The 27,296-nt window shown below is 42.4% G+C and overlaps 2 protein-coding genes across 3 annotated transcripts; both read right to left on the minus strand.

Annotated features, from left to right (window-relative positions):
• Positions 1-47: 47 nt before the first annotated feature.
• Positions 48-5,215, minus strand: si:dkey-175m17.6 (N-acetyllactosaminide beta-1,3-N-acetylglucosaminyltransferase 2). Of its 2 annotated transcripts, none has more exons than XM_035771987.2 (2): positions 2,886-5,215; positions 48-2,165 (listed from the first exon to the last, which is right to left on the minus strand). In XM_035771987.2, exon 2 carries the CDS (start codon positions 2,157-2,159, stop codon positions 822-824), a length of 1,338 nt encoding a protein of 445 aa, XP_035627880.1. In that variant the 5' UTR covers positions 2,160-2,165; positions 2,886-5,215; the 3' UTR covers positions 48-821. The 2 variants fall into 2 exon arrangements, with proteins under 2 accessions (XP_035627880.1, XP_035627879.1); XM_035771986.2 differs by having other exon boundaries at positions 2,345-5,215.
• Positions 5,216-13,788: 8,573 nt separating this feature from the next.
• Positions 13,789-26,819, minus strand: LOC118385122 (uncharacterized). The gene is made up of 5 exons (XM_035771990.2): positions 26,574-26,819; positions 25,632-25,683; positions 17,493-19,687; positions 15,050-15,355; positions 13,789-14,728 (listed from the first exon to the last, which is right to left on the minus strand). Exons 3-5 carry the CDS (start codon positions 19,669-19,671, stop codon positions 14,463-14,465), a joined length of 2,751 nt encoding a protein of 916 aa, XP_035627883.1. The 5' UTR covers positions 19,672-19,687; positions 25,632-25,683; positions 26,574-26,819; the 3' UTR covers positions 13,789-14,462.
• Positions 26,820-27,296: the final 477 nt, after the last annotated feature.

The following is a 27,296-nucleotide window of genomic DNA, read 5'->3' on the forward strand; positions in this document are numbered from 1 at the left end:
TAAAATACAATTATTTATTTATTTGAACATCAAGCAAAAAATTCAACTGACAGTTGAATTGATTTTATTGGAATTGGAATGAAACAGACTTAAAATGTCTTGATGACATGTTCTGAGTAAATTAACTAACTTAAGCATCGAGGGTTGAAGCTATGGTCACTGCCCTAATGGCAGTGGTGGAAAAAGAGCCCAATTGTCATACTTGAGTAAAAAAATAAAAATAAACCTTAATAGAAAATGACTCAAATAAAAGTGCAAGACACACAGTGAAATACTACATGAATAAGTCTAAAAGTATTTGGTTTTAAATATACTTAAGTATCAAAAGTACATGTAATTGCTCAAATATACTTAATTATATACTTAAAAGTATCAATCTTCTCAAATTCCTTATATTAGGTAAACCAGGCGGCATGATTTTCTTTCTTTTTTTGAAATGTACAGATAGCCAGGGGCTTACTACAACACTCAGACAATATTTACAAACAAAGCATTTGTATTTAGTGAGTCCGCCAAATCAGAAACAGTACGGATGATCAGGGATGTTCTTTTGATAAGTGCATGAATTGAACCATTTTCCTGTCCTGCTAAGAATTAAAAATGTAACGAGAACTTTTAGGTGTCAAGGAAAACATGGAATAAAAAGTACATTATTTTCTTTAGGTATGTAGTAGAGTAAAAGTTGACAAAACATAAATAGTCAAGTAAAGTACAGATACCCCCAAAAACTACTTAAGTAGTACTTTAAAGTATTTGTACTTAAGTACTTTACACCACAGCCTAATGGCCGTGGTCTGGTGCCCCACCCTTTTACAGTTTCTTCAGCATGGTGAGGGTGGACTCTGCAGCCTCCTCCATAGCGTGAGCATCTCTTTAGGGTTTCGCTTATGAACCAGCAGCACAGAGCTGTAAGCACAAGGCTTTTCCCTCTCTGTTTCTGGGAGATCAAAGGTATAAAATCCAGGGTGATGGATGGGGGCCAACCCAAGTCTGTGGAGGCACATGCCCAGATACACATCATCGATGGGGAACAGATGCACCCTCTCTGACACTTGTCTCAGACGCATAGCAAGTGCACCAGAGTACACCACTCCTCCTCCACCAGCATATGGTGGGTATGCACCTTTGTAAAAACTCTCTGAGATATAGTATTTGGTGGTTGGCTGTCGGTTTGGCATTGCATTCTGAATTACATCCCCCACAAATAAATCCTTTATCTTCTCAGTTTTGTTCCTATCTGCGCTCCACATGCCGTTCTCCTCCCTCTGTTTATGCAGGTAGTCCAGGAGGGAACTTGTCCTGACAAAAACATCATCATCACCCTTGAAGACAAACTGTGCCCCTGGACAGTGGTTCTGAAGCCAATGCCAGAAAAGCAGATCTTTCAGGGTCAGGTTAAAGAAAGTGTCCCTGAAGTCCCACTGCAGGATGTCCCCATACTGCTGGCTCTCCAGCATCAGGAGGCCCCCAAGGTCTGGGTGAGGGCCCGTTGTCGAGTCCTGTCTACCCAGCAGAAATACTGTACGCACCAGCCCACCTCTCCCCCCGAGCTCCCCCTTCACCCAGCCACTTCTCCCCCATGTTTCCCGGATAGCCTGCCTGTTCTCAAAGTTTCCCACCTGGGATTTGATGGCCATTAGCAGCATAGGTAGCTCCGGCCCAGTGCTTTCATTGCCAGCACACACTCTGGGCTGGTTCATGAGGAAGGGGTACACCCTGCAATGCATGGACTGGACGAATGCCCTCATCTGCTCTGGCAGGGTATTGAAGTCAGGTAGGTGAGGCAGCCAGCACTTGTCTGGGCCACAGTCTGAGGAGACCTCCATCTCTGGTGGCTGAGTGCTAAGCCTTGTGATCATACCTGCAGTTGAGTTGCCCCTCAAAATGGGGTTATGGTGCCGGTCCCAGAGATGCTGAAGCTGGTTCCACAAAGCACTGTCCTCCAGGCGAAGGTTCCAGAAGGGGCCCAGGGGATGGGAGGCCAGTGCCCCAGAGTTGGCAGAGACCCCTGGGGCAACAAAGTGGACAGGTAGGTGGGGAGGGGAGTAGGATATGGATACAAATATGGACACCATGATATAAATCAGGAGATGTCCCATCATCACACAGGGCATGAGGCAGAGGCACAAGATCGTTCCATTGCATCGGCATCGGGCCATTGGCTGCTGTATGTAGTAGGACATGAATAGAAAGAATGAAGAGAGAGAGAGAAATAGAGGAGGGGGGGGTTAGCAACTCACCGGCAAAAAAAAAACATGAGCATATAAATTGAATGAAATAAATTGATTGAAATAAATTGATTGAAATTAAATGAAGAGCATAAGTATTTATCAAAATGAGGTACTTTGTTTTATTAATGTGAGACCAATAAGGGGATACAGCCAGTCAGAACTAGAGGCAACTGCAGGTCTCTGAGGGTCAGTGTCCTAGGTGATGTTCCAGAGAGGCTTGTTATCTGTGCTTGGCCAAGGACTCAGAGCATCACACAGCCCAAGATATTTACATCATGTACCTTTCAACACAACATTGATTAGGAAACCTGAAGGTATACCATGTTTCCTATTCCTCTAAAAGTTGGTGAAAATAAACTAACAAACATCCAGTTGCCAGAGATATAACAACTTCCATGTAATACTCGTTTCAAGGTTATTAACCCACATAGTTTTGTCTACATTTTGCTATTGTGAATGTATGCTTGCCATCATGAACCCCCCAAAAGATCAACAATCACATACAACTTAGAGGTTATAATGAATACATTAGGAATAATATCCAAAAGACAAAATGTAGACCTACATTAGCTAAAATAAGGTTTCCATAACAACCGATTACATTAGCATACTGTTGTTCATTAAATAACAAGCCTAAGGTCAGGAGTAACTTACAAAAAGTACTGTAGGCTCAGGCGTGGAGAAGACGTGAGTATCAGTAGAGGAAAGAAAACGTTATTGAAGATCCATCATTTTGACTATTCGATCCTCTTATGCTTTTCTGCTCCTTTAGTGATGGCTGTAGACTAGGTTTACAGTAGGCGTCTTCTAAGAAGTCGAATACATAATAAACTAATATTAAACATTGAATTAGAAAATGAACACCAGCAATGTACAATAATCGAGCAAGCTGCATAGGTTGTTCATAGGCTAGTCAACATCCCAAGATTTAAGAAAATCATGACGCCTCATTTATCCATTGGTAGGAAAAGGAAAACCAAACTTGCCCATATTCTTTCCTACCGTCCCATTGAGTTGAATCAAAATAATTATATGAATTCTTAGCTTTGGTTAGCATTGTGTTCAATAGGTATCATTCATAGAGCTTGAAGAATGCAGGAGAAGCTCCGCAGGTGAATTCACCACAAGTCAGCATTTGCACGTAAGTTATGGATGGATGGCAACAAGGTAGAAGGCAAACCACACCCATAGGCCTACGACATCTGTCACGAGGGTTTGAAATATGAGACCACCAAAAACAAACAGTCAAATTCCTCCAAGCAGTAAGCTTATTGTAAAAATCATGGTATTTACAAATCACAGACCACATAGTTCCGTTCAGCATAGCTGTTTAACATATACATTCAGATTTACATTGTTCTGATTGCAGATTTGTATTTGACTATATGGTTTGATTGATGGATATAGACATAATAAGGGCAGTTTCATAATAATATATCGTACTTTTTAGAGGACATCAGCCTATAGAGTTAAACAAGTCTGCAATTATAAGGTCATAGGCTAAATTGAGATTACTTCAAAATGGACTCTTCTTTTCTCATGATATGGATTGTGAACATATAGCCTCCTGCCTCAAGCTTCATCACTCTCTCTCTTTAGTTTTAACACACATGGAAAACACACATTGTAGAAACCTGACTAAAACTCCCTCCTTCTAAGGCCATTTTAGTTTTAGCACTGTCGTGATAACTGCATTGAGGGACACCCGTATCAGTATAATTTCTCTACCCCTAGCGATTCCTTGCCGGTCTATGGCCCTCCCTCCTCTCGCCCTGTCCCTTTTGCTCACCGAAACCTGCCATGGCCCACTCCCTCTCTTCTGTGACATTATCAGTTTGTATGCAACGATGGAACCAAAGTTTGACCAAGGACAGAGGTCCTTGGCAAGGCAACATCAAGTGTTTCCCAGTTTCAGTATGCCTGTACCTGTCTACTATTGCTGGCTGGAGAGGCTGTTGTCACACAGACCACATGCAGTGGATGTGAGTCCCAGAGTGGGGCTGCTGATTGATCTGCTCCCAGGGAGCCTAATCACACCACCCTGCCTCCCAACCAACACTTATGTAATGGTGAACAGGGTGTATCCGGGTTCAGTGAAAATCTGATTCATCAATGGCAATCTGACAGTCCCACTGACTGTATAATGTAACTGTTCGATAATTTCCAAATTGGCACTCATGGCTTGAATGTCCAACAGTCACTGGGGAGAGAGCAGCAGCCTCTGTGCTTCTTCAGAGTATCACTCACTAATGTGCCGTTATATTGATAAAGTCTTTTTTTGTGTTGATTTCACCTTTCACATGTGCACATTTCCAGTCAACAAAGTCCACAATATATACACTGAGTGTACAAAATATTAGGAACACCTTCCTAATATTGAGTTGCACCCCCTTTTGCCCTCAGAACAGCCTTAATTCACCGGGGCATGAAGTACCATGTGTCAAAAGCGTTCCACAGGGATGCTGGCTCATGTTGACTCCAATGCTTCCCACAGTTGTGCCAAGTTGGCTGGATGTCCTTAGTGGTGGACCATTCATGATGCACATGGGAAACTGTTGAGCGTGAAAAAGAAGCATTGCCGTTCTTGACACAAATTGGTGCGCCTGGCACCTACTACCATACCTCGTTCAAAGGCACTTACATATTTTGTCTTGTCCATTCACCCTCTGAATGGCACACATACACAATCCATGTATCAATTGTCTCAAGGTTTAAAACATCCTTCTTTAACCTGTCTCCTCCCTGTCATCTACACTGATTGAAGTGGATTTAACAGGTGACATAAACTAATAACTAATGTTTTGTATGCTCAGTGTATATATACTGATCAAAAATATAAATGCAACATGTAAAGTGTTGGTCCCATGTTTCATGAGCTGAAATAAAAGATCCCAGAAATGTTCCATATGCACAAAAAGCTTATTTCTCAAAAATGTTGTTCACAAATTTGATTACATTATTGAGCATTTCTCCTTTTCCAAGATAATCCATCCACCTGGCAGGTGTAGAATATCAAGAAGTTGATTACACAGCTGCACCTTGTGCTGAGGACAATAAAAGGCCACTAAAATGTGCAGTTTTGTCACACAACACAATGCCACTGATGTCTCAAGTTTTTAAGGAGCGTGCAATTGGCATGCTGACTGCAGGAATGTCCACCTGAGCTGTTGCCAGAGGAATGAGTGTTCCTTTCTCTACCATAAGTCGCCTCCAACATCGTTTTAAAGAATTTGGCAATATGTCCAACCGGCCTCACAACCGCAGACCACTTATAACCACGCTATCCCAGGACCTCCACATCTGGCTTCTTTACCTGCGGGATCGTCTGAGACCAGCCACCCGGACAACTGATGAAACTGAGGAGTATTTCTGTCTGTAATAAATCTCTTTTGTGAGGAAAAACTAATTATGATTGGCTGGGCTTGGCTCCCAAGTGGGTTGGCCTATCCCCTCCCAGGCCCACCCATGGCTGCACCCCTGCCTAGTCATGGGAAATACATAGATTAGGGCCTAATTTATTTATTTAAATTGACTGATTGCCTTATATGAACTGTAACTCAGTGAAATTGTTGAAATTGTTGCATGTTGCATTTATATTTTTGTTCAGTATAGATATGGATGTTTCATGTGTGTGCCATTCATACATAAAAAGTCATACTAGAAAGTATTGTCACAACAGATTCACATGGTTTGATGTAAAAAAAAATGTATTCCAATAAACGGTTCTGGTTTTTCATATTTTCCAAAAATTATACACAGTGGATGATTTTATATTCCAGCTATCTGTTTTTGTCCTGCACATGTTTTGGAGTGGCTGCAGAATCATTATCCTCTCCCTTTTACTTGTCCTTCATATACAATGGGTAGATGATTCTCATAACATACAGCATTGTAATCCTGTAATCAACCATTAATATTGTTGATATTAATTAACATCACTGATTATTATTGTCGCTGAACAGCAATATCACAGTTTCTTTATCACAGTAAGTTGTAGGACAGAAGAATGTTCTCAAACATAAAGATTCTCCCCCTGAGCCATCAATTATGAACAGGATGAAAACCATACAGTTTGTATGCGTGTGCACACGGTCATACTGATATAGATCAACACATTTACATTTTAGTCATTTAGTGGAATGCTCTTATGTAGAGCAACTTACAGGAGATATTAGAGTTAAGTGCCTTGCTCAAGGGCACACACATAGATGTTTCATCTTGTTTTTTCATCTAGCGACCTTTCGGTTACTGGCCCAATGCTTTTAACCGCTAGGCTACCTCATGCCACATCCTTTCTCATGCACCGTGGCATTGAGCAGGTACACTGCAGTCTGGATTGATCAGAGGAAATATAAGCAGGGTTGAGAACATGCATGTCCAGATCGTATCAGTTGTTCTGAGTCAAATTCACAACTTTCCATCAGCTGAATGTGATGCTCTGATCACGCCTGCCTAACAAAGCAGCATCATATGAATCACATTGCACTCCATACAAAGATCACTGATCAAAGGTCCAGGAAGATAAAACTGTACATACAGGGAAGGGGACCCATTACTACAATATGAAAATAGTATTATCTGTTCATGAGAATCAATTGTTCAACGGGATGGACAAAGTGAGAGTGTTTACAACAGAGTCATCAGAGGCTGTCGGAACTGACCTTTTGATCTCCCAAGGATGCAGAGCAACAGGGTGAGGACACTACAGAACAGTTCTGATAGTTTCCCCACATCTTATGGACAGTTCTTACCCTCCTCATTAATAAAGGAGGATGTCTCTCATTTGTCATTTTTCCATCAGACGGTTATCAACATCATCCTTGATGTCAATATTTGGAACAGGAAATAAGAGAACAGTAGAAAACAAGCATTCAACACATACATGAATAGATGTAAAATCACACAAATCATCAATTCACAGATTTACAAGTTCCACGGAAATCATACAACAGATCTTTGTTTAAATTGTTTGCTTCTTTTCATGTGCAAACTACAAATGGAAGATTCTTTACTCATCACATGACAAGTTCTGTATTAAGTCCTTTGCGTCGCGTGGACTACAGGGAGAATGTTCAAGAAGCAGTCAGAGATTAAAGTGACATCTATACAGCTTCTCTTTTCTTTATCTAACGTATGACTAATCATTTTACCTCAGGGAAGCTTCTGAATTGTGTGGATGCCTGCTTTGCGTAAGCCCTGCATCTCTTTGACAAGGCTCATTCACAAAAGATCCCATTAGAAAGATGTCATTCAGATTAACTTAAAAGAACTGCAGGAAGAGAAACTCATTGTGGAGGTCACAGTGGAGTACGGCGTGTTGACACACAGCACACCTATAGTGAGGTCTGGTGAGTGATTGAATAATACAGAGCAAAACTAAGCGCAGCTGGAGGTCATTGTTTCGGAAATACCTGGTGAAGGTAAGATGACTGGATGCGCTTCTTCCAGACATCGACAGTCAAGAACTCACTCAGATGCACGTACGCACAAATGTGTGCACGTCATGAACAAACAGAAATGTAGAAAAATATAGATCAACACATCATTACGAAGTAGGCAGGAAAAAATTCCCAGAATCAATTACGTATTTAGAGACCAAACTATTTAACTGCAAAATGAATATGAATGGATGTTACATTGCTTTGGAAGACCAAACTATACACAGCTTAACCAAAGGCATTCTTGGTTTTAAGATTTCAGATTTCTTGCATTTCTTACCTAATGTGTTTACAAATTTGGAAAAAGGGCTACTGGCAGTTTTTCGACCAAAATGTGTTGAGGGAAATTATGCTTTTATAGCAAAACACTTATGGCATAAACTGATTCAGGTTGAACCTCTTTATCCTATAGAACACTTATATGAAAGCCATAATCTCAAGTACAAAAGTTCAAGTTTTAAATACACATATTGTTGTTTTGGTGTTTTTTACAGCAGCAACACCCACCCATGAGCTAGGTTTTGTCTAGCCAATCACAGAGCACCCTCATCAAACTGAACCCTTTGGTATGTATTGAGGTTGGGGACGAACTAGGTCTTTCTGCACCTAAATCAAATGAAACAACCATCTATAGGGGTCAAATAATCAGACAAGTGTGTGTGAACACCAAGAGATCGTTAATATAATCTATGTCCACATGTCATACATAACAGCACCTTAATAGATCATAATTTGCAATAATGATCAGTAAATGTAAAATTTGTGAAAAGGAACCAAGGCATAGTCAGATAGACAGGAACTCATGGGCGACTTAACAACCCTCCATATTAAAAACAAGGAGGGGTCAAACCTTAAGGACCAAGGCTGAGAACTAGAACCAATATGCAGGAAGAGTGGGATTCACAGTGTACTCAATGATAAAGCTTTGTTATCGTTTTCACAGATTAAATCAATATTTCTAAAAGAACAATGCATAGTATTGTAGTAAAAGAGATTCAAACCTATAGAGGCAGATAGGAGCACAGAGCAGACACTGTAGGGCTAAAGAAGGGATAAGGCGTCACGTCAGAAGATAAGAGTAAAAGGGGCATCATTTTAAGTCTGCTACGAAGGATTGCCCCTTTCTGTTATCCTGAGCTGGGCTCTCCAACCCTGTTCCTAGAGAGCTACCGTCCGGTAGGTTTTCGCTACAACCTGAATCTAGCGCACCTGATTCCAATAATTAGCTGGTTGATATCCTACTTATCCTACTCCTCCTCTTTTCCTCTGGTGATGTAGAGGTGAATCCAGGCCCTGCAGTGCCTAGCTCCACTCCTATTCCCCAGGCGCTCTCTTTTTATGACTTCTGTAACCGTAATAGCCTTGGTTTCATGCATGTTAACATTAGAAGCCTCCTCCCTAAGTTTGTTTTATTCACTGCTTTAGCACACTCTGCCAACCCGGATTTTTTATCTGTGCCTGAATCCTGGCTTAGGAAGACCACCAAAAATTCTGAAATTTTCATCCCAAACTACATTTTCAGACAAGATAGAACTGCCAAAGGGGGCGGTGTTGCAATCTACTGCAAAGATAGCCTGTATAGTTCTGTCCTACTATACAGGTCTGTACCCAAACAATTTGAACTTCTACTTTTAAAAATCCACCTCTCTAAAAACAAGTCTTTCACCGTTGCCGCCTGCTATAGACTACCCTCTGCCTCCAGCTGTGCTCTGGACACCATATGTGAACTGATTGCCACCCATCTAACTTCAGAGCTTGTGCTGCTAGGCGACCTAAACTGGAACATGCTTAACACCCCAGCCATCCTACAATCTAAGCTTGATGCCCTCAATCTCACACAAATTATCAATGAACCTACCAGGTACCTCCCCAAAGCCGTAAACACGGGCACGCTCATAGATATCATCCTAACCAACTTGCCCTCTAAATACACCTCTGCTGTCTTCAACTAAGATCTCAGCGATCACTGCATCATTGCCTGCATCCGTAATGGGTCAGCGGTCAAACGACCTCCACTCATCACTGTCAAACGCTCCGTGAAACACGGAGCAGGCCTTTCTAATCGACCTGGCCGGGGTATCCTGGAAGGATATTGATCTCATCCCGTCAGTAGAGGATGCCTGTTTTTTTTTTAAATGCCTTCCTAAACATCTTAAATAAGCATGCCCCATTCAAGAAATTTAGAACCAGGAACAGATATAGCCCTTGGTTCTCCCCAGACCTGACTGCCCTTAATCAACACAAAAACATCCTATGGCGTTCTGCATTAGCATCGAACAGCCCCCGTGATACGTAGCTTTTCAGGGACGCTAGAAACCATTATACACAGGCAGTTAGAAAAGCCAAGGCTAGCTTTTTCAAGCAGAAATTTGCTTCCTGCAACACTAACTCAAAAAAGTTCTGGGACACTGTAAAATCCATGGAGAATAAGAACACCTCCTCCCAGCTGCCCACTGCACTAAAGATAGGAAACACTGTCACCACTGATAAATCCACTATAATTGAGAATTTCAATAAGCATTTTTCTACGGCTGGCCATGCTTTCCACCTGGCAACCCCTACCCCGGTCAACAGCACTGCACCCCCCACAGCAACTCGCCCAAGACTTCCCCATTTCTCCTTCTCCCAAATCCAGCCAGCTGATGTTCTGAAAGAGCTGCAAAATCTGGACCCCTACAAATCAGCCAGGCTAGACAATCTGGACCCTTTCTTTCTAAAATTATCTGCTGAAATTGTTGCCACCCCTATTACTAGCCTGTTCAACCTCTCTGTCTAAGATTCCCAAAAATTGTAAAGCAGCTGCGGTCATCCCCCTCTTCAAAGGGGGGGGGACTCTTGACCCAAACTGCTACAGACCTATATCTATCCTACCCTGCCTTTCTTAGGTCCTCGAAAACCAAGTCAAGAAACAGATTACCGACCATTTCGAATCTCACCATACCCTCTCTGCTATGCAATATGGTTTCAGAGCTGGTCATGGGTGCACCTCAGCCACGCTCAAGGTCCTAAACGATATCTTAACCCGCCATCGATAAAAAACATTACTGTGCAGCCGTATTCATTGACCTGGCCAAGACTTTCGACTCTGTCAATCACCACATCCTCATCGGCAGACTCGACAGCCTTGGTTTCTCAAATGATTGCCTCTCCTGGTTCACCAACTACTTATCTGATAGAGTTCAGTGTGTCAAATCGGAGGGTCTGCTGTCCAGACCTCTGGCAGTCTCTATGTGGGTGCCACAGGGTTCAATTCTTGGACCGACTCTCTTCTCTGTATACATCAATGATGTCGCTCTTGCTGCTGGTGAGTCTCTGATCCACCTCTACGCAGACGACACCATTCTGTATACTTCTGGCCCTTCTTTGGACGCTGTGTTAACAACCCTCAGGCAAGCTTCAATGCCATACAACTCTCCTTCCGTGGCCTCCAATTGCTCTTAAATAGAAGTAAAACTAAATGCATGCTCTTCAACAGATCGCTGCCTGCACCTGCCCGCCTGTCCAACATCACTACTCTGGACGGCTCTGACTTAGAATATGTGGACAACTACAAATACCTAGGCGTCTGGTTCGACTGTAAACTCTTCTTCAAGACCCACATCAAACATCTCCAATCCAAAGTTAAATCTAGAATTGGCTTCCTATTTCGCAACAAAGCATCCTTCACTCCTGCCAAACATACCCTTGTAAAACTGACCATCCTACCAATCCTCGACTTCGGCGATGTCATTTACAAAATAGCCTCCAATACCCTACTCAACAAATTGGATGCAGTCTATCACAGTGCCATTCGTTTTGTCACCAAAGCCCCATATACTACCCACCATTGCGACCTGTACGCTCTTGTTGGCTGGCCCTTGCTTCATACTCGTCGCCAAACCCCCTGGCTCCATGTCATCTACAAGACCCTGCTAGGTAAAGTCCCCCCTTATCTCAGCTCGCTGGTCACCATAGCATCACCCACCTGTAGCACGAGTTCCAGCAGGTATATCTCTCTGGTCACCCCCAAAACCAATTCTTTCTTTGGCCGCCTCTCCTTGCAGTTCTCTGCTGCCAATGACTGGAACAAACTACAAAAATCTCTGAAACTGGAAACACTTATCTCCCTCACTAGCTTTAAGCACCAGCTGTCAGAGCAGCTCACAGATTACTGCATCTGTACATAGCCCACCTATAATTTAGCCCAAACAACTACCTCTTTCCCAACAGTATTTATTTTATTTTATTTATTTATTTAGCTCCTTTGCACCCCATTATTTTTATTTCTACTTTGCACATTGTTCCACTGCAAATCTACCATTCCAGTGTTTTACTTGCTATATTGTATTTACTTTGCCACCATGGCTTTTTTTTGCCTTTACCTCCCTTATCTCACCTCATTTGCTCACATCGTATATAGACTTGTTTCTACTGTATTATTGACTGTATGTTTGTTTTACTCCATGTGTAACTCTGTGTCGTTGTAGGTGTCGAACTGCTTTGCTTTATCTTGGCCAGGTCGCAATTGTAAATGAGAACTTGTTCTCAACTTGTCTACCTGGATAAATAAAGATTAAATAAATAAAAATAAATAAAAAATAAGCTGAATCAGGTTAGTTACAACTGGGGTTGGAGCCCCACAGGAGGGTATCTCTCTAGGAACAGTGTTGGAGAGCCCTGGTATACAGAAACATGGTATCGCTGAAAACAGCCAGAGGAAATAAACGGATCAAGAAGAACAAATGAACTGAAGACCAGGATGGATGCATGAATGGATAGATAAAGATAGATGAGCCGATAAACAGGAAGACAGACAAGGCAGATAAAGGCATGGATACTATCTAAAGATTAGGATTGTTGAACTTTGAAACATGGATACTATCTAAAGATTAGGATAGTTCAACTTTGTATTACATTTTCATACACAACCAAATAGTTTGGCTGTTGGCTGTGGACCTCAAAAGTCCACAGTTTGGCAATCACTGGATTTAATTAATTCAATATAAATCAATGAACTGGTCTAAAAATACAAATAAAATTAAAACAATAATTATTTGGGCCATGGATGAAATGGAAACGTTGACAAGGATTGTCTTTCTGTCTCATCTTTCAAGTCTGATTTTCATTACTAGTGTATGTTTCACAATTGCAAGAAATGAGCAAGAGTATTTTCTATATTCCCTCTGTTGTCTTGACTTCCTTCTCTGTAATTCATGTTAAATTTGAACACATACGTATAGAATGTATATATTTTTAAGTTGAATTTAAGCAGTGACAAACAAAGCAAAATAAATGACAAAACATATAAATAAAAATAAATACTCTGTAATGGTAAACATGTACAAACAAAATATTCCACAAACCAGGAGAACACTCAAAGAATATCTTGGTGCAGTTTTGTCTTAATTTAAGCACACACCTATGTTCCCTCTTACAAATACACCTGCTATCTGGAACCTTAAAGGGTTCTTCGGCTGTCCCCATAGGATAATCCTTTGAAGAACACTTTTTGGTTGCAGGTAGAAGAACCCTTTTGGTTCTGGGTAGAACCAAAAAGGTTTCTACATGGAACCCAAAAGGGTTCTACCTAGAACCAAAAAAGGTTTAACTGGAACCAAAAAGGGTGGAGGGGAGAGACAGCTAAAGAACCATTTTGGAACCCTTCTTTCTAAGAGTGTAGGGTTCATCTTCTTATATCTTTCCAACCATTGTCTGTTGGAAAGAAAACATGGATAGATCCATGACTAAGTCCAGTTCAGTAACAGTCTGCTGAATCTGTTAAACGTTGCCTGTGTATCATTGCTGCTTCTATTTACCATCCTTCTATTGACACCAGCTCTGGTTTCATCCACAGTGTTGTAGGTTTCTGATTTCAACCCATTTCTCTAAGAATTGGCACAATTAAATCCGCTCACTCCTCCACCAGTCACACAATGCTATATTGAACAATTCTCACAAGAGTAAAAAAAAAGAAATGGCTGACATTTACAATCCAGTTAGGAAAGACAGATCTAAACCAACAATATGGCAAGATCAGCTGTCCTCTGGGACTGTGTCACTTCAGTTGAGAGGCAATATTCTAAACGTCCAAACATTTTGATGGGTAAAATGCATTGGAATGACCTTTCTGGAGCTATGTATAGGGTTATCATAGTTTAATGGTGGGGTGTCACTATAGTTGTTTCTATTCTGGTTCTGCATGCATGATTGATTTTGTAAATGGCCTTGTGTCAGGCCAGGACTCATTGCACTTCCTTAGTATCTGTAATGCTGTAAACCACAAGCATCAAATGAGTCATCTGATCACAGTGGATCATGGGAGATAATATTTACATGTTTAAGTCATATAGCAGATGCTCTTATCCCAGTGTGACTTACAGGAGAAATAAGGGTTAAGCTCCTTGCTCAAGGACACATCAGAATATTTTTCACTGAGTCAACTCTGAGATTCTAACCGGTGACCTTTCGGTTAATGGCCCAACGCTCTTAACCGCTAGTCTACCTGCCCCCTTATCTGCCAGATATCTAAGCATTGTATAAAAATGGTCAAAATTACAAATGGAATTGGATGAGGATCAGGTTGGCCAGAAATGAGACTATTTATAAAATAACCAATCAAATTATTTCTCCCATAATCTATAGAAGTGCACTATTTCAATCATCAATTCATCATCTATGCCAATAGGGACAATCTGTTAATCAGCGTTCCCTTCTTCATCATTCTACCTTTCATTTCTCCTTCACAAAACTATGGCTCGCCCAATGCGGGTTTCCTCCATCCCTCCATTCTGTCCCTCTATTCAGTCTCCCACTCTCAGACCTGGGTCTCCAGGCCGCTGAGTTTGGGGGTCAGGATGCGAGGAGTGACCCCGGAATTGAGGTCCCTCTCAAACTCCAGTAGCTGACCCATGAAGTTGAGGTTAGGAGACACCACAGGACGACGGCCCCGCACGTACTTGTAGGCATCCGTCATGGTCATCAGGGTGTGCTTCATCAGGTAGGCGATGATGATGGTTGCCGAGCGGGACACGCCAGCTTGACAGTGAACCAACACTCCACGCCCACTCTGGTGTGCCTCCTCTGTGGATAAAAAGAGGTGGCTATCAGATCGCTGAAATTCATCAAATACACAGCTTTTCCTGGATCTGACTCTCCAGTTCTCCCATCTTCCCGTTTGATCCATTTATAGCTCCCTAACTGTCTCCCCAGTCAAAAACGTTGAAATAGGAGATCGAGATCAGAGGAAAAACTTAACATATGAATCATCATGATCCTTACCTTATCTCACTGCTAAAATACTTCAAGTGTCAAATATTCTAAGCTCAGAGAGAAAAAGACTGAAAGACAAGAACGGGGATAGAGAGTGCCGTAGAACATGAAAGTAAATATTGTTCAACTCACCAATGAACTCAAACACCTCCTCAAAGTACTGACGTAGGTTCTGCTTGCTGTTGTCGGTAGCCGGCAGTCGTTTGTAGTGTATCAGGCTGGAGCCGAGGTGGTAGAGGGGCAGGTGTGTGGTGACGTTGACCACGTAGCCGATGTTGAGACGCAGCAGTAGGTCCAGGTCCTGGGCGTCCCTCTCGTTGCCCAGGAAAAGGAAGGGCAGGATGGGGCTCACCACCGCATTCTCCACGTCAGGGGTCATCCCACTCTCATCTGACAGGGAAGCCGGGAGCGAGGAGGAGAGCGGCAGAGTGAGGTGCACTGGGATAGGAGAGGGCAACACAACACAGTGAGAGATTGCTGTTAGAAAGGGCAATTTCATTTGATTTGGATCACTGGCTGACATGCATTCCCCCTGAAGCATGCCAACATGGATCAAGCATTGGAGACAGGAAGGGTTATGAAGAGATGTGTGAATGAAGGAGAGACAATGAAAGTGTACAATTTATCTCATTTATAGTTCTTGTTTGAGCATGAGTATCATTGGCGTTCACTTTACACACGCAAAGAAGTATGCAGCTCTGAGGAATTGCTCAAATGCTTCATAATTTCATACATATTCTCCTAACAGGAAGAGAGAAAGGTACAGACATGAAAAGATGTCTGAAACTACTCATTCTATGCTGTATGTCATCAACACATCCTGCACACACTTAATGGAGTGGGAGGAGGCTGGAGTTAAGTAACTATTAAGAATAGAGAATACATTATAGCTTTTTGGGTCTTCATCGTTTAAACGAGTACAGCTTAATCTCCCACTGACAGGGTTCAGCGTCAGTGACACCATTTCCCATAGGAAAAAATAACATTAATTCAGCTATTCTAATCTCCCCCTCTTATCAGCGATCTTCTCCATTTCTCTCTTCTCTGTCACTTTTTTCACCAGAGCCTAGGCTATAATTAACAGTCATTATCCCCAGGTTCCTCTTAAATCACCAACATGTTAGAACACCGTAACATATAAATAGAGATAGGCAGGGGATTTAAAAGAAAGGGAAGCAGGGAAAGGTAGAAGAAAGAGACGGTAATGAGAATAGGAGGAAAGAGATTTACTGAAACAAATGGTCATTTCTGCAGTCAGACATGAAAGCTGGTTTATCCATTGGGGATTTTTTTTACTGAAACTATCTAAGTGTCTAAGTGTCCATAACTTTCTGTCAAAAATGTACAACAGTCCATAACCAACAGAAGTACACTATATGTACAAAAGTGTGTGGACACCCCTTCAAATGAGTGTATTCAGCTATTTCCGCCAGATCCATTGCTGACAGGTGCAATCTCCATAGGCAAACATTGACAGTAGAATGGCCTTACTGAATAGCTCAGTGACTTTCAACGTGGCACTGTCATAGGATGCCACCTTTCCAACAAGTCAGTTCGTCAAATTTCTGCCTTGCTAGAGCTGCCCTGGTCAACTGTAAGTGCTGTTATTGTGAAGTGGAAACGCCGAGGAGCAACAACAATTCAGCTGCGAAGTGGTGGGCCACACAAGCTCACAGAATGAGACCGCCGAGAGCTGAAGCATGTAGCGCGTATAAATCGTCTGTCCTCGGTTGCAACACTCACTACCGAGTTCCAAACTGCCTTTGCAAGCAACGTCAGTACAATAACTGTACTGGATTTAGAAAATGGGTTTCCATGGCCGAGCAGCCGCATACAAGCCGAAGATCACCATGCGCAATGCCAACCGTCCGCTAGAGTGGTGTAAAGCTTGCTGCCATTGGACTCCGGAGCAGTGGAAATGCGTTCGCTGGAGTGATGAATCACGCTTCACCATCTGGCAGATAAGTCTGGGTTTGGCGGATGCCAGGAGAACGCTACCTGCCCCAATGCATAGGACCAACTAGGAGGAATAATGGTCTGGGGATGTTTTTCATGGTTCGGGCTCGGCCCCTTAGGGAAATATTAACTCAACAGCATACAATCACATTCTAGACGATTCTGTGCTTCCAACTTTGTGGCAACAGTTTGGGGAAGGTCCTTCCCTGTTTCAGCATGACATTTCCCCCATGCACAAAGTGAGGTCCATACAGAAATGGTTTGTCGAGATCGATGTGGAAGAACTTGACTGGCCTGCACAGAGCCCTGACCTCAACCCCATCGAACACCTTTGAGATGAATTGGAACACCGACTGCAAGTCAGGCCTAATTGCCCAACATCAGTGCCCGATCTCACAAATGCTCTTGTGGCTGAATGGAAGCAAGTCCCCGGAGCAATGTTCCAACATCTAGTGGAAAGTCTTCCCAGAAGAGTGGAGGCTATTATACCAACAAAGGGGGGGACCAAATCATTCCATGATTTTGGAATGAGATGTTTGATGAGCAGGTGTCCACATACTTTTGGTCATATAGTATAAACTAAAAGACTGAAACAAAAAAGTGTGTATGACATCCTTACCTCTGCCGTTCTCCTCATCCTGCTCTCTGTTGACTGAGTTTAGGACCAGGTGGAGGGACGGGGCGGAGGGGAGGGAATACCGTCCCTCTGCATCTCTCTGTCTTGGTTTGGGTTTGAGGAGAGTGCTGGGAACTGACGGTGCTGTTGAGAAGGAAGAAGGGGATTGGGGAGAGGGGGAGCGGGGGGAGGGGGTGCGAGGGTATGCCATATCGTCTTCCTGCCCCATGCCATCCACCATCCCTGTCTCCCCACCTTTCTTCCAGAGCCTCTTCAGCGAGTCCCGGCCTGGATCTCGCCCAGGCCCAGACCCAGACCCAATGAAATCCAGGACGGCCATCTTGCCCTGCTGAAGCCGGCGGCGGCCAGCGTGGTCTGTTATCTGATTCCGGGTGAACTCCAACAGGTTCTTACAGTCCAGGATAACAGGGCTGGTTCCGTTGCTGCTGTTCTGATTCTGACCGGCACATGTCTTCCCTATTCCCATCCCCATCCCGGCACAGCTCTGGTGGTTCTGTTGAGTTTTAGACCTGGTCATCTTCTTCGCCAGCTCCTCGGGCCAGATTGTACGCACACTGTAATCATCGTCATCGGCGGGGAATACCCCCATGGGGTGCCCTGACACTATACCCCTCCCCATCCCGGTGGGCTTTCTGCCCCGGTGGGGGTTGAAGGTCACCACTATGGGGTCGCTGCTACAATAACTGCAGGTAGAGCTGCCGCCCTGACTGGCTTTGGGGTTGCAGCCACTCACACAACTCTGTAAGGCTCGCAGCGGGGCTGAGGAGGATAGTGGGGTACAGGGCAGGCATCCCCCCACCAGTTTTTTGCGGAATGCAGCAGGACTCTCAAAGGCACCAGCCTCCCCGGCGCAGGAGGCACATCGCAGGGGTCTGAGCAAACCCGTCCGGCAGTCCGACACAGTGCTGTTGGAGGATGAGGTGTTGGTGGTGGAGGCTGTGGACAAACATCCCCCCAGAGTTCTTAAACCCATTGCTGAGCCCCCTCTGTGGTTCACCCCTCCAACCCCGTGGCCGTGGGCGCAGGAAAAAGAAGAAGATGGACTCCCCCCACCCCCCTGACAGCCAGCAGAACGTCCCCTGGTCCCCCTGCAGCGGACCAGCTTCCAGCAGCCACAGCTGAAGGGATGGGAGAAGTCGATGGTACAGGTGTGGTCTGGGCTGGGGAAACCTCCACGGGAGGAACAGGGGGAGAGGGGTAGGCCGTGGAGGATCTGAGGGCGATGGTCCCTGCCACGGGATAGATGGGGCTTGTTGAGGGGTTTCTGGAACGAGGTAGAAGCACAGGGTTGGTGGGAGGGAGGGGAAGCAGGGTAATGGGAGTTTAGGACGGAGGCATGGGGAACAGGAACAGAGTTGTGGTGGCGGGGTAGGCTGTGGGCGTTGGGGTTTTCATGGACAGGTCCCAGTTTGGAATTCTCTTTGTTACCCACGCAGGGCACTTCCCGGGCACCTCTGGGGGGGAAGCTGGCAGAGCAGACTTTGGAAGCTGCGTCCTGCGCCTTCTCTCTTCTGGACTTGGACTGCTGTCTCTGGGCTGGGACAAATTCTAGAACCCCTCCTGGGGACACAGCCAGATGATTCTGATGGTGATTGCCTAGTGAGGCCTTGATCTGGTTCTGTGAGTGGTTTTGGAGTTGCTGCACTGCTCCTCCAGGCTTCCCTGATGTTCCCCCAGCTTTTCTCTCCCCGTATCCGGGATCCAAGCACAACGAGACCCTTTTTTTGCCCACCTTCACACTCCCACTGCGACCAAAAGTGTTGCTGTGCCCTTGTCCTTTTGTTCCTTTGTTCACAGATAACTTGATGTCGATGGTGTGTGTGTGTTGGTGGGGTCTAGGGCCAAGAGTCACGGTCCCGTTGCTGTGACAGTGGCTAGCGGTGTGTCTGACACCCTCTGACACGATAGCCTTGTTGCCCTTGGTTTTCTGCAGACGGGATGATGATCTGCTCTTGCATTCCAAAGACAGTGAATTCGGGGAGGGAGGATTAGGGTGGGACTGAGGAGGGTGGGGATGAGAAGGGCGGGAGAGAGGTTTGTTGCTGAGGGCTGTTATATGGGAGTGAGGCTGTGGTGAGGTCTGTGAGGAGGACCCAAGTAGGGCCAAGTTTTTAGGGCGCTGAATAACCACTATGCGCTCGCCAATAGGGAGTGGAGGCATCTGGGTCTACACAAAGCTGTGTGTGTGAGAGAGAGGGAGAAAGAAACAGAGAAACAATGTTAAGATTGTACTCAGATAAAATATCAAATTAAGGTCACAGATTTTTTAAATTACTTTTGGTATCACAGTGTTGGGGAGTAGTAAACTACATGTAATTCAACTAGTAATTTAACTACATTTTACAGTAGCTTGGTGATATTAACTAAATTGAAATCGTGGTAGTGTTTTCAGTAGTTCATTACTTTTTTGCCATGTAGCGATGTAACTAACTACTGGAACTACACTACTTTTTTGGCAAAAAGAAAAGAAAACATGGGTGAAGTAGGCAAGAATTGACTTTCTTTTTCAGCATCAAACCAGCCTAATTCTCACCTGAAACATAGTTTTTGTTTTTAATAGGCTAAATTAAACATTCTGTTAACATCTTAGTAATCTGTTCTGCAATTTGTAGTCTATGACATTTCAGATTTAGATATGATCATTTATCACAAAGTCGTTTCGATATAGTGAACTACTTTTTCAAAGTAACCTTAGTTCAGTAAACTATACATAGGTTTCTTAAGGGTAGCTGTAGTGTAGCTGAACTTCTTCCAGTGTGAAGGAATTGGTATCTTGGCAAACTATATTTTCAGAGCTTCCACAACACTGTGGTATCATCATCAACATCATCACATTTTTTGAATTCGGAGACATATTTACATCACATCGGTCCTACACCAAGCTATGTAACTACCTCGTAACAGACTAGGTATGGAGTTATGGACACTTTTGCTTGAAAAAAACATCACTTTGGGAAATACTATTAAACAGTCTGTGTATACATACCTAGTACACTAGATATTTACATGTGTTATTTCTGCAATAAGGCCAGAGGGGGTGTGGTATATGGCCAATATAGTAAGACACAACGTGGAGTGCCTGGATACAGCCCTTAGCCGTGGTATATTGGCCATATACATATGCCTTATTGCTATTATAAACTGGTCACCAACATAATTAGACCAGTAAAAATAACTGTTTTGTTATACCCGTGGTATACGCTCTGATATACCACGGCTGTCAGCCAAGCAGCATTCAGGGCTGGAACTCCCCAGTTTATAACCCTGTATAGATAATGCATAATAAAGCCTATTAATTGAAATTGTTGCAGAGTTGGAATTCAAGATGAACACACACATGACTGTTACTTGACTTCTGCTGCCGACCACCGTGATGAACACACAGAAGAATATGTGAAGCATATTTCGGTTAGTCACCGTTAGATTGGAAAAAATATACACCAAAAACACACAGGAATGAAATCGAAACAAAAAGACCAAAATACAGCCTTAATGATTTTGCCAAAACATGGCAGACACCACTGTTTCATTATTTATTTATTTATTTTATTTTTTACTTCAGTTTATTTTAGTTAATACTTTCTAAACACTTGTTTTTCTTAAAATGGCATTGTTGGTTAAGGGCTTGTATGTAAGCATTTCACTGTAAGGTCTACACCTGTATTTGTATTTGTATTTATTATGGATCCCCATGCTGGCAAAGCAGTCCTGGGGTCCAGCAAAATTTAGGCAGTTTATACAATTTTAAAACATTACAATACATTCACAGATTTCACAATACACTGTGTGCCCTCAGGCCCCTACTCCACCACTACCACATATCTACAGTACTAAATCCATGTGTATGTTATCGTGTGTGTGTGTGTGTGTGTGTGTGTGTGTGTGTGTGTGTGTGTGTGTGTGTGTGTGTGTGTGTGTGTGTGTGTGTGTGTGTGTGTGTGTGTGTGTGTGTGTGTGTGTGTGTGTGTGTGTGTGTGTGTGTGTGTGTGTGTGTGTGCCAATGTTTGTGTTGCTTCACAGTCCCCGCTGTTTTTTAAATGTAATTTTACTGCTTGCGTCAGTATTCGGTGCATGTGACAAATAACATTTGATATGATTTGATTTGTTTTAAGAACATTTTGGTGAAATATTTTGGTGAAATTTAAGTTAGGTCAAAAGGATGGTGGGAGACATGGAGTAGAACCAAATGTCTCTCTGTTAGAAAAGGCCCTTTGCCATAGCACAGCAAACTAGAGAGCCAGCTGTAACTGCCTGAGGCACTGACTGACCATCGATGTACGTAACCTATAAATAAGCACTTCGTCATGAAATACTTGAATAAAGACTGGAGGAGAGAGGGAATTCTGGGCAAAGCTTTAGATGTTGTATTATTTTCATTATCATTTTTTTCTACCCTTTAAATAAAAACATGGGGTCAATTGATGCCTAATTCTCATTTGGAGTAACGACTTTGCTTTTGTCATCTAATAACCCCTATTTACTATGACAAAACCCATTAATTCGGTTTTTTGGCATTAAAGAAGATTCTCTGGGACAGGGCAATGGAGAGAGGGAGGGAGGGAGAGAGAGAGAGAGAGAGAGAGAGAGAGAGAGAGAGAGAGAGAGAGAGAGAGAGAGAGAGAGAGGGAGAGAGAGAGGAGGAGGAGGAGGAGGAAAAATACAGAGGGATAGGTTGGGAGAGAAATAGAGAGATGGGAGGACAGGGATATAAAGAGACAGAATATGATGTGACAGGGTAGACTGCAGACTAGAGGGGAGGAAGAAACATGGTAAAAAGGCACCGAGGACGTATTCACACCCCCGCAACACGCACACCAACCCATAGACAAAGCACACCATGTTTGCATTTCCACATGCATACATCAACGCACAGAGCTTGGTGATGGTATCCTCATCTTTTTTCCTTTTTCAGCCTTGCCTTTGTGGCCTGTGGTGGAGGGGGTGGGGGTTACATTGACCCAGTTTTGTAATGGTGGAAGTCAACATCACTCTGATCACACATTGTAAACACCTCATCAGCACATATCCGAAATTATATTCACCCTTGATAAAGGTGAGCAGACTGTTTCAAATAAATAATTCAAATATAATAATACAATTGCTCAGAGAAACAGATTTGGTTTAACATGTAATACTTTTTTTTCTCAAAAAAGATGGGGTCAAAATTACTGACACCCCTGTTTTCAATAGCTCACCTTGCAACAATAATGGCACTGAGACTTTTTCTCAAATGTTTGATGAGTTGGAGAACACATTTGGAAGGATCGAATACCATTTCTCCATACAGAATACTTCCAGATCCTTGATATCCTTCATCTGCACTTATGGACTGCCCTCTTCAATTTAAAACTACAGGTTTTCAATGGTTTTCATGTCCGGAGACGGCCGTTGCAAAATTTGGATTTTGTGACCAATCATGATGCTGTCGTATTTTCACGTCATCCAACAAATGTAAATGCCCACAGGGCAAACATTAGTTGAATCGAAGTTGTTTTTATGTAATTTCAATGAAATTGTATTCAACCAATGTGGAATAGATGTTGAATTGACGTCTGTGTCCAGTGGGTGGGGCCTCATTTATCAACTGTTTCCTACTAAATTCTGGTGTACGTGGCGCCACAAATGATTGGGATTTATCAAAATGTGGATGGAACATGTCTTCATTGATAAATCAGAGCCATATTATATTTGTGCTAAAACCCCGCCTGGAAAATGCCCTCAATTAATATTTTATGGGAACAAAAACACCCTCATTTGCTGTATGGCTTGGAGATGTTGGAACTGGGCCATGACAGCTCCTAAAAGAAAGCGCAATGGAAAATGTTATCACATTTCTGTAGATGTGTGGGCAGAACTCTGCAGTGACTTTTCCAAACTAAAAATGCATGCTGCCTAATGAGTGACAAACACTGGTTGTACATTGTGAAAGATTGCTTGTCCTTTCAAACAAATTAAAATGAAATGCTACAGCCCACACTTCTATGCAAAAGACAAACTGATGTTCAATATTTTGTTTATCAATACATGATTTTGCTTCTCTCTCCTTCCTTGGTATAGGCTCTAAAATGAAATAGGCTAGCCTATGATGTTGTGCTTTATCGCACAGCAATAATGTAGCCTACCCATACATACAGTCAAAGCTACTTAATTTCGAGCATGCTTGGCAACTGAATGAGCGATTGATAAATGGTAGCCTACAATTTGTTGTGTAGCATGAATAATTTAAACCAGTTCTGTCAGAAATTCAATGTGATGACGTTGATTCAATGTGGAAAACTGATTTGGTTTGCAAAAAGTCATCAACGTAAGGGAATTTCATCTTTTTTTCACAAAACTTTTAACTTAAATCCATTGATAGGGTCAAATGTTTAGCTGATTTCACGTTGAATTCACGTTAGTTGACAACTCAACCAAATGAGTTGAACTGACACCTGTGCCCAGTGGGGTCCTGTAATATGATTATGATTTAGGCTTATAATAAATAAAAGCATCAAGCACCTCCCATTTCCCCAAATAAACAATAAGCATATTTGCTTGCAATACAGTGGATCAACCTTCTAGAAGTTGTGCGCATTCATAGTTTGACATTTGTGAAAATACGCACACCTTCCCGTCAAGTTCGAAATGGATAAACACCAACCTTTGCGGGAAGACTGGTGCATGCAAGGTTTAGAGTACTTTTGTTGTGCGCACGCACCTTTGATGAATGAGGCCCCTGGAGTTTGCCAAACAGCATTGGCACTGATGCTTTGGTCAGATCACATTAAAATATAGCGCTTTGGCCATGCACACACCAGTGGTGGGTTTGGTGTTGAAATCAGAATGGATGAGCAGAAAATAACCCCATACATACTGTAAAATATAGTGGTGGATCTTTGATGTTATGGGGCTATTTTGCTTTCACTGGTCCTGGGGCCCTTGTTAATGTCAAATGAACTTGACCTAATACCAGAATATTTTAGCCTAAAACCTGGTTGCCTCTGCCAGGAGGCTGAAACTTGGCTACAGTGGATCTTCCAGAAAGACAATAACACCAAGCACACATCAAAATCCACAAAGAAATTGTTAATTGACCACAAAATCAACATTTTGCATTAGCCATTTCAGACTCTGAACTTGAAAACCATTGAAAACCTGTGGTTAGAATGAAAGAGGGCAGTCCATAAGCGCAGATGAAGAAGGATATCAAGGATCTGGATGGATTCTGTATGGAGGAATGGTCTAAAATCCCTTCAAATGTGTTCTCCAACACATTTTCTAAAAGGTATTAATGTCGTTATCCTTGCAAGGTGATGAATTCAAATGTATTGATAACAAACAGGGGTGTCAATCATTTTGACCCCCACCGTTTTGAGAAGAAAAATTATAACTTGTAAAACGAAATCTCTTTCTCTGAGCAACTGTATTAGTAGAAAATAATATAATTTACCAATTTCTTTAGCATACAATATAGCTCAGTATTTAAATGGTTTATTGTATACAGTCATTTCTGGTCATCTTTATCAAGGGTGTCAAAAATTTCAGACCCCACTGTACATGAAAACAGTGTAGCGGTGTATTAATCATACTATCTAAGCACAGTCAGACCAAAAACACACATTTCAAACCTAAAAAACATACTTAAGAAAATGCTTGAAGCTATGCCTCGAGATCATTATCATCATTGTTCATCAGCCCCACTCTGAACATTATTGTCACCCTATCTAAAATTGCAGCCAGTAGGTCTTCATACATTTTGGAAAAGAGGTTCTGAATTTGGAGGCTTGATAAAGGGCAAAGAAATATTAGAACTTAGGCTTACATAAAAATATTATGATGTGCAAAAGAAGTCCATCCATTATACCAGTATGTGATTATTGTTATAATGATAGAAAGAGTGGCTAAAAAAAATGTTGAAACTGTTGAAATTCTGTCCCCTCATGTCACAAAGGTGAAAGAGGTAACCTGATGATTACTCTGACTCTGAAGTAGAGGACCATGTGAGATTCACAAGGCACTGTATGTATCTTTGGGGTCTTATTATTATCAATCTACTGCTGAAATTATCTGAAATTGTAAGGTTCTATTTGAAGCCTTCGGTGACCTTTCTTCATGTCTCTACACATTCACGAACAGACCTACCTGCAATAGTATTTATCCCGGTTTTCTGTGGACAAATAAAGGCCTGCTGCGCCTGCAAGAGAAGATGATAATAATAACAACAACAGGCATGGTTGAAAGAACACTAATAAATTGACTGCTGATAACAGAGGAATCCCATAAATAAGGTGGAATCATATGAGAGTGAAATTATTTCGCGCATGGTCAGACATCATTATGCTCAGGGTCCCGTCTCGGTCTCTGTGTGTCACTGGCAGGAAATAAGAAGCAGTTTCTTCTCATCTCCATGAGTGGCGTTTTACGGTTGCACTTTGATCGCATATGGGCTATGCTAGAATTATTAGGCCTGGGCTATATAAAAATAACCAAGATAATAATAAATTGTAATATAGAAAACGCATATCATGTAAATAATTCATTAAAAAACCATGCAACAACAAAGAATTAGGTAAATAATAATGTGCAATAAATAATGGCTATGGCCTTATAGCTTAGTCTGCATGACCTACAACTCCAGCATCATAGCCCGGGTTGGTAGTCGAAATTAGGCCATGGAAAAGGAATCGTCATCGTCTCGTATCACTTTCACTCACATGTTTGGTCCTGATCAATAATAGAACGTATTTTCGCAAAGACTGCAGATATTTAGGCAAAGACTGCCAGGCGGTTAATAAGTAATGAAGGTGAATTGAATCACTCTTGATTCGTAGTGTCGCGTAAAAATGGTAAGTGTCCGATGTATTAGTGAAGGGGATCCTAGTTCGAGGACGTCACTGTTCTAATTTGGATGGCATTTTAACGCACTGGCGTTTCTTATATGCATATAAATGTGTAACACATAGCCATAGTGCTGGATCATCATGTGGCAACAATAGCCTATAATAATCAGTGATTTAATTATCAGACATGACATATTGTTCGTCAAGCTAAGCTGGCTAAAGTGTTTAAAATAAACTTACTTACGTTAGGAGTGACAATTCCTTTTTAGCTTCATGCTCTCCGTGTAATACAATTCCTTACGTTTTCATTGTTGTTGTCCAGACATTTGTTTGCACTGCAGGACCTATCATATTTTCGGATCCGTGTGCGGTGCAGGTATAAGCTTACATAGAAAAATATGTAACACTAACCATCTATTATTAATAAAAAAAACAATAAACATAGAAAAAGTGCTTACACCATACCAGTGTCAGTGCTTGTGCGTGTGTAAATGTGCGCTCGGATTTATGCGTGAGAGGAAGACAGAGGTTGCTGGAGGAAATGGGGGTAAGGAGGTGGGGTCTGTGGTCTGTACAGTGGATGACATCATTCCAGACCAATGGCAAGTAATATGTGATAAGGCAGCCAGCAAATTAAGCCTCGTCTTGAGCAGTGTGAAGTATAAAATGGTAGGCTCTTGTGTCTTTCGACAGGGTGGGAGCTGGTGATAAAAGTGATAGGTATTCTATAAACTAGTGTGGTACTGGATGTGAAATTATGGAACAGTGAAAGCTTGAATACAAATCGATTGTTTCATTGTAGTTGTACAACTACAGAATGTTGTTTCAGCCATTGTTCAACCTCTTCACATATCCTATTGCCTACATAACCTACACATTAGGACTGTATCTGTAAGGCTGCATTTACACAGGTAGCCCAATTATGATATTCCTTTCCACTAATTGATCTTTTCACGTTAGATCTTTT

This window comes from Oncorhynchus keta, chromosome 6, assembly GCF_023373465.1.
Source record: "Oncorhynchus keta strain PuntledgeMale-10-30-2019 chromosome 6, Oket_V2, whole genome shotgun sequence".
Classification (NCBI taxonomy): Eukaryota; Metazoa; Chordata; class Actinopteri; order Salmoniformes; family Salmonidae; genus Oncorhynchus; species Oncorhynchus keta.

Bases quoted from the DNA above. Each gene is read 5' to 3' on its own strand.
- si:dkey-175m17.6 (XM_035771987.2), bottom strand. From the start codon at position 2,159: ATGGCCCGATGCCGATGCAATGGAACGATCTTGTGCCTCTGCCTCATG.
- LOC118385122 (XM_035771990.2), bottom strand. From the start codon at position 19,671: ATGCCTCCACTCCCTATTGGCGAGCGCATAGTGGTTATTCAGCGCCCT. The intron at 15,356-17,492 runs GTAAGGATGTCA...CTCCTATCCCAG, and splicing joins GGATGAGGAGAACGGCAGAG to TGCACCTCACTCTGCCGCTC. The intron at 14,729-15,049 runs GTGAGTTGAACA...TTTTATCCACAG, and splicing joins GGAGGTGTTTGAGTTCATTG to AGGAGGCACACCAGAGTGGG.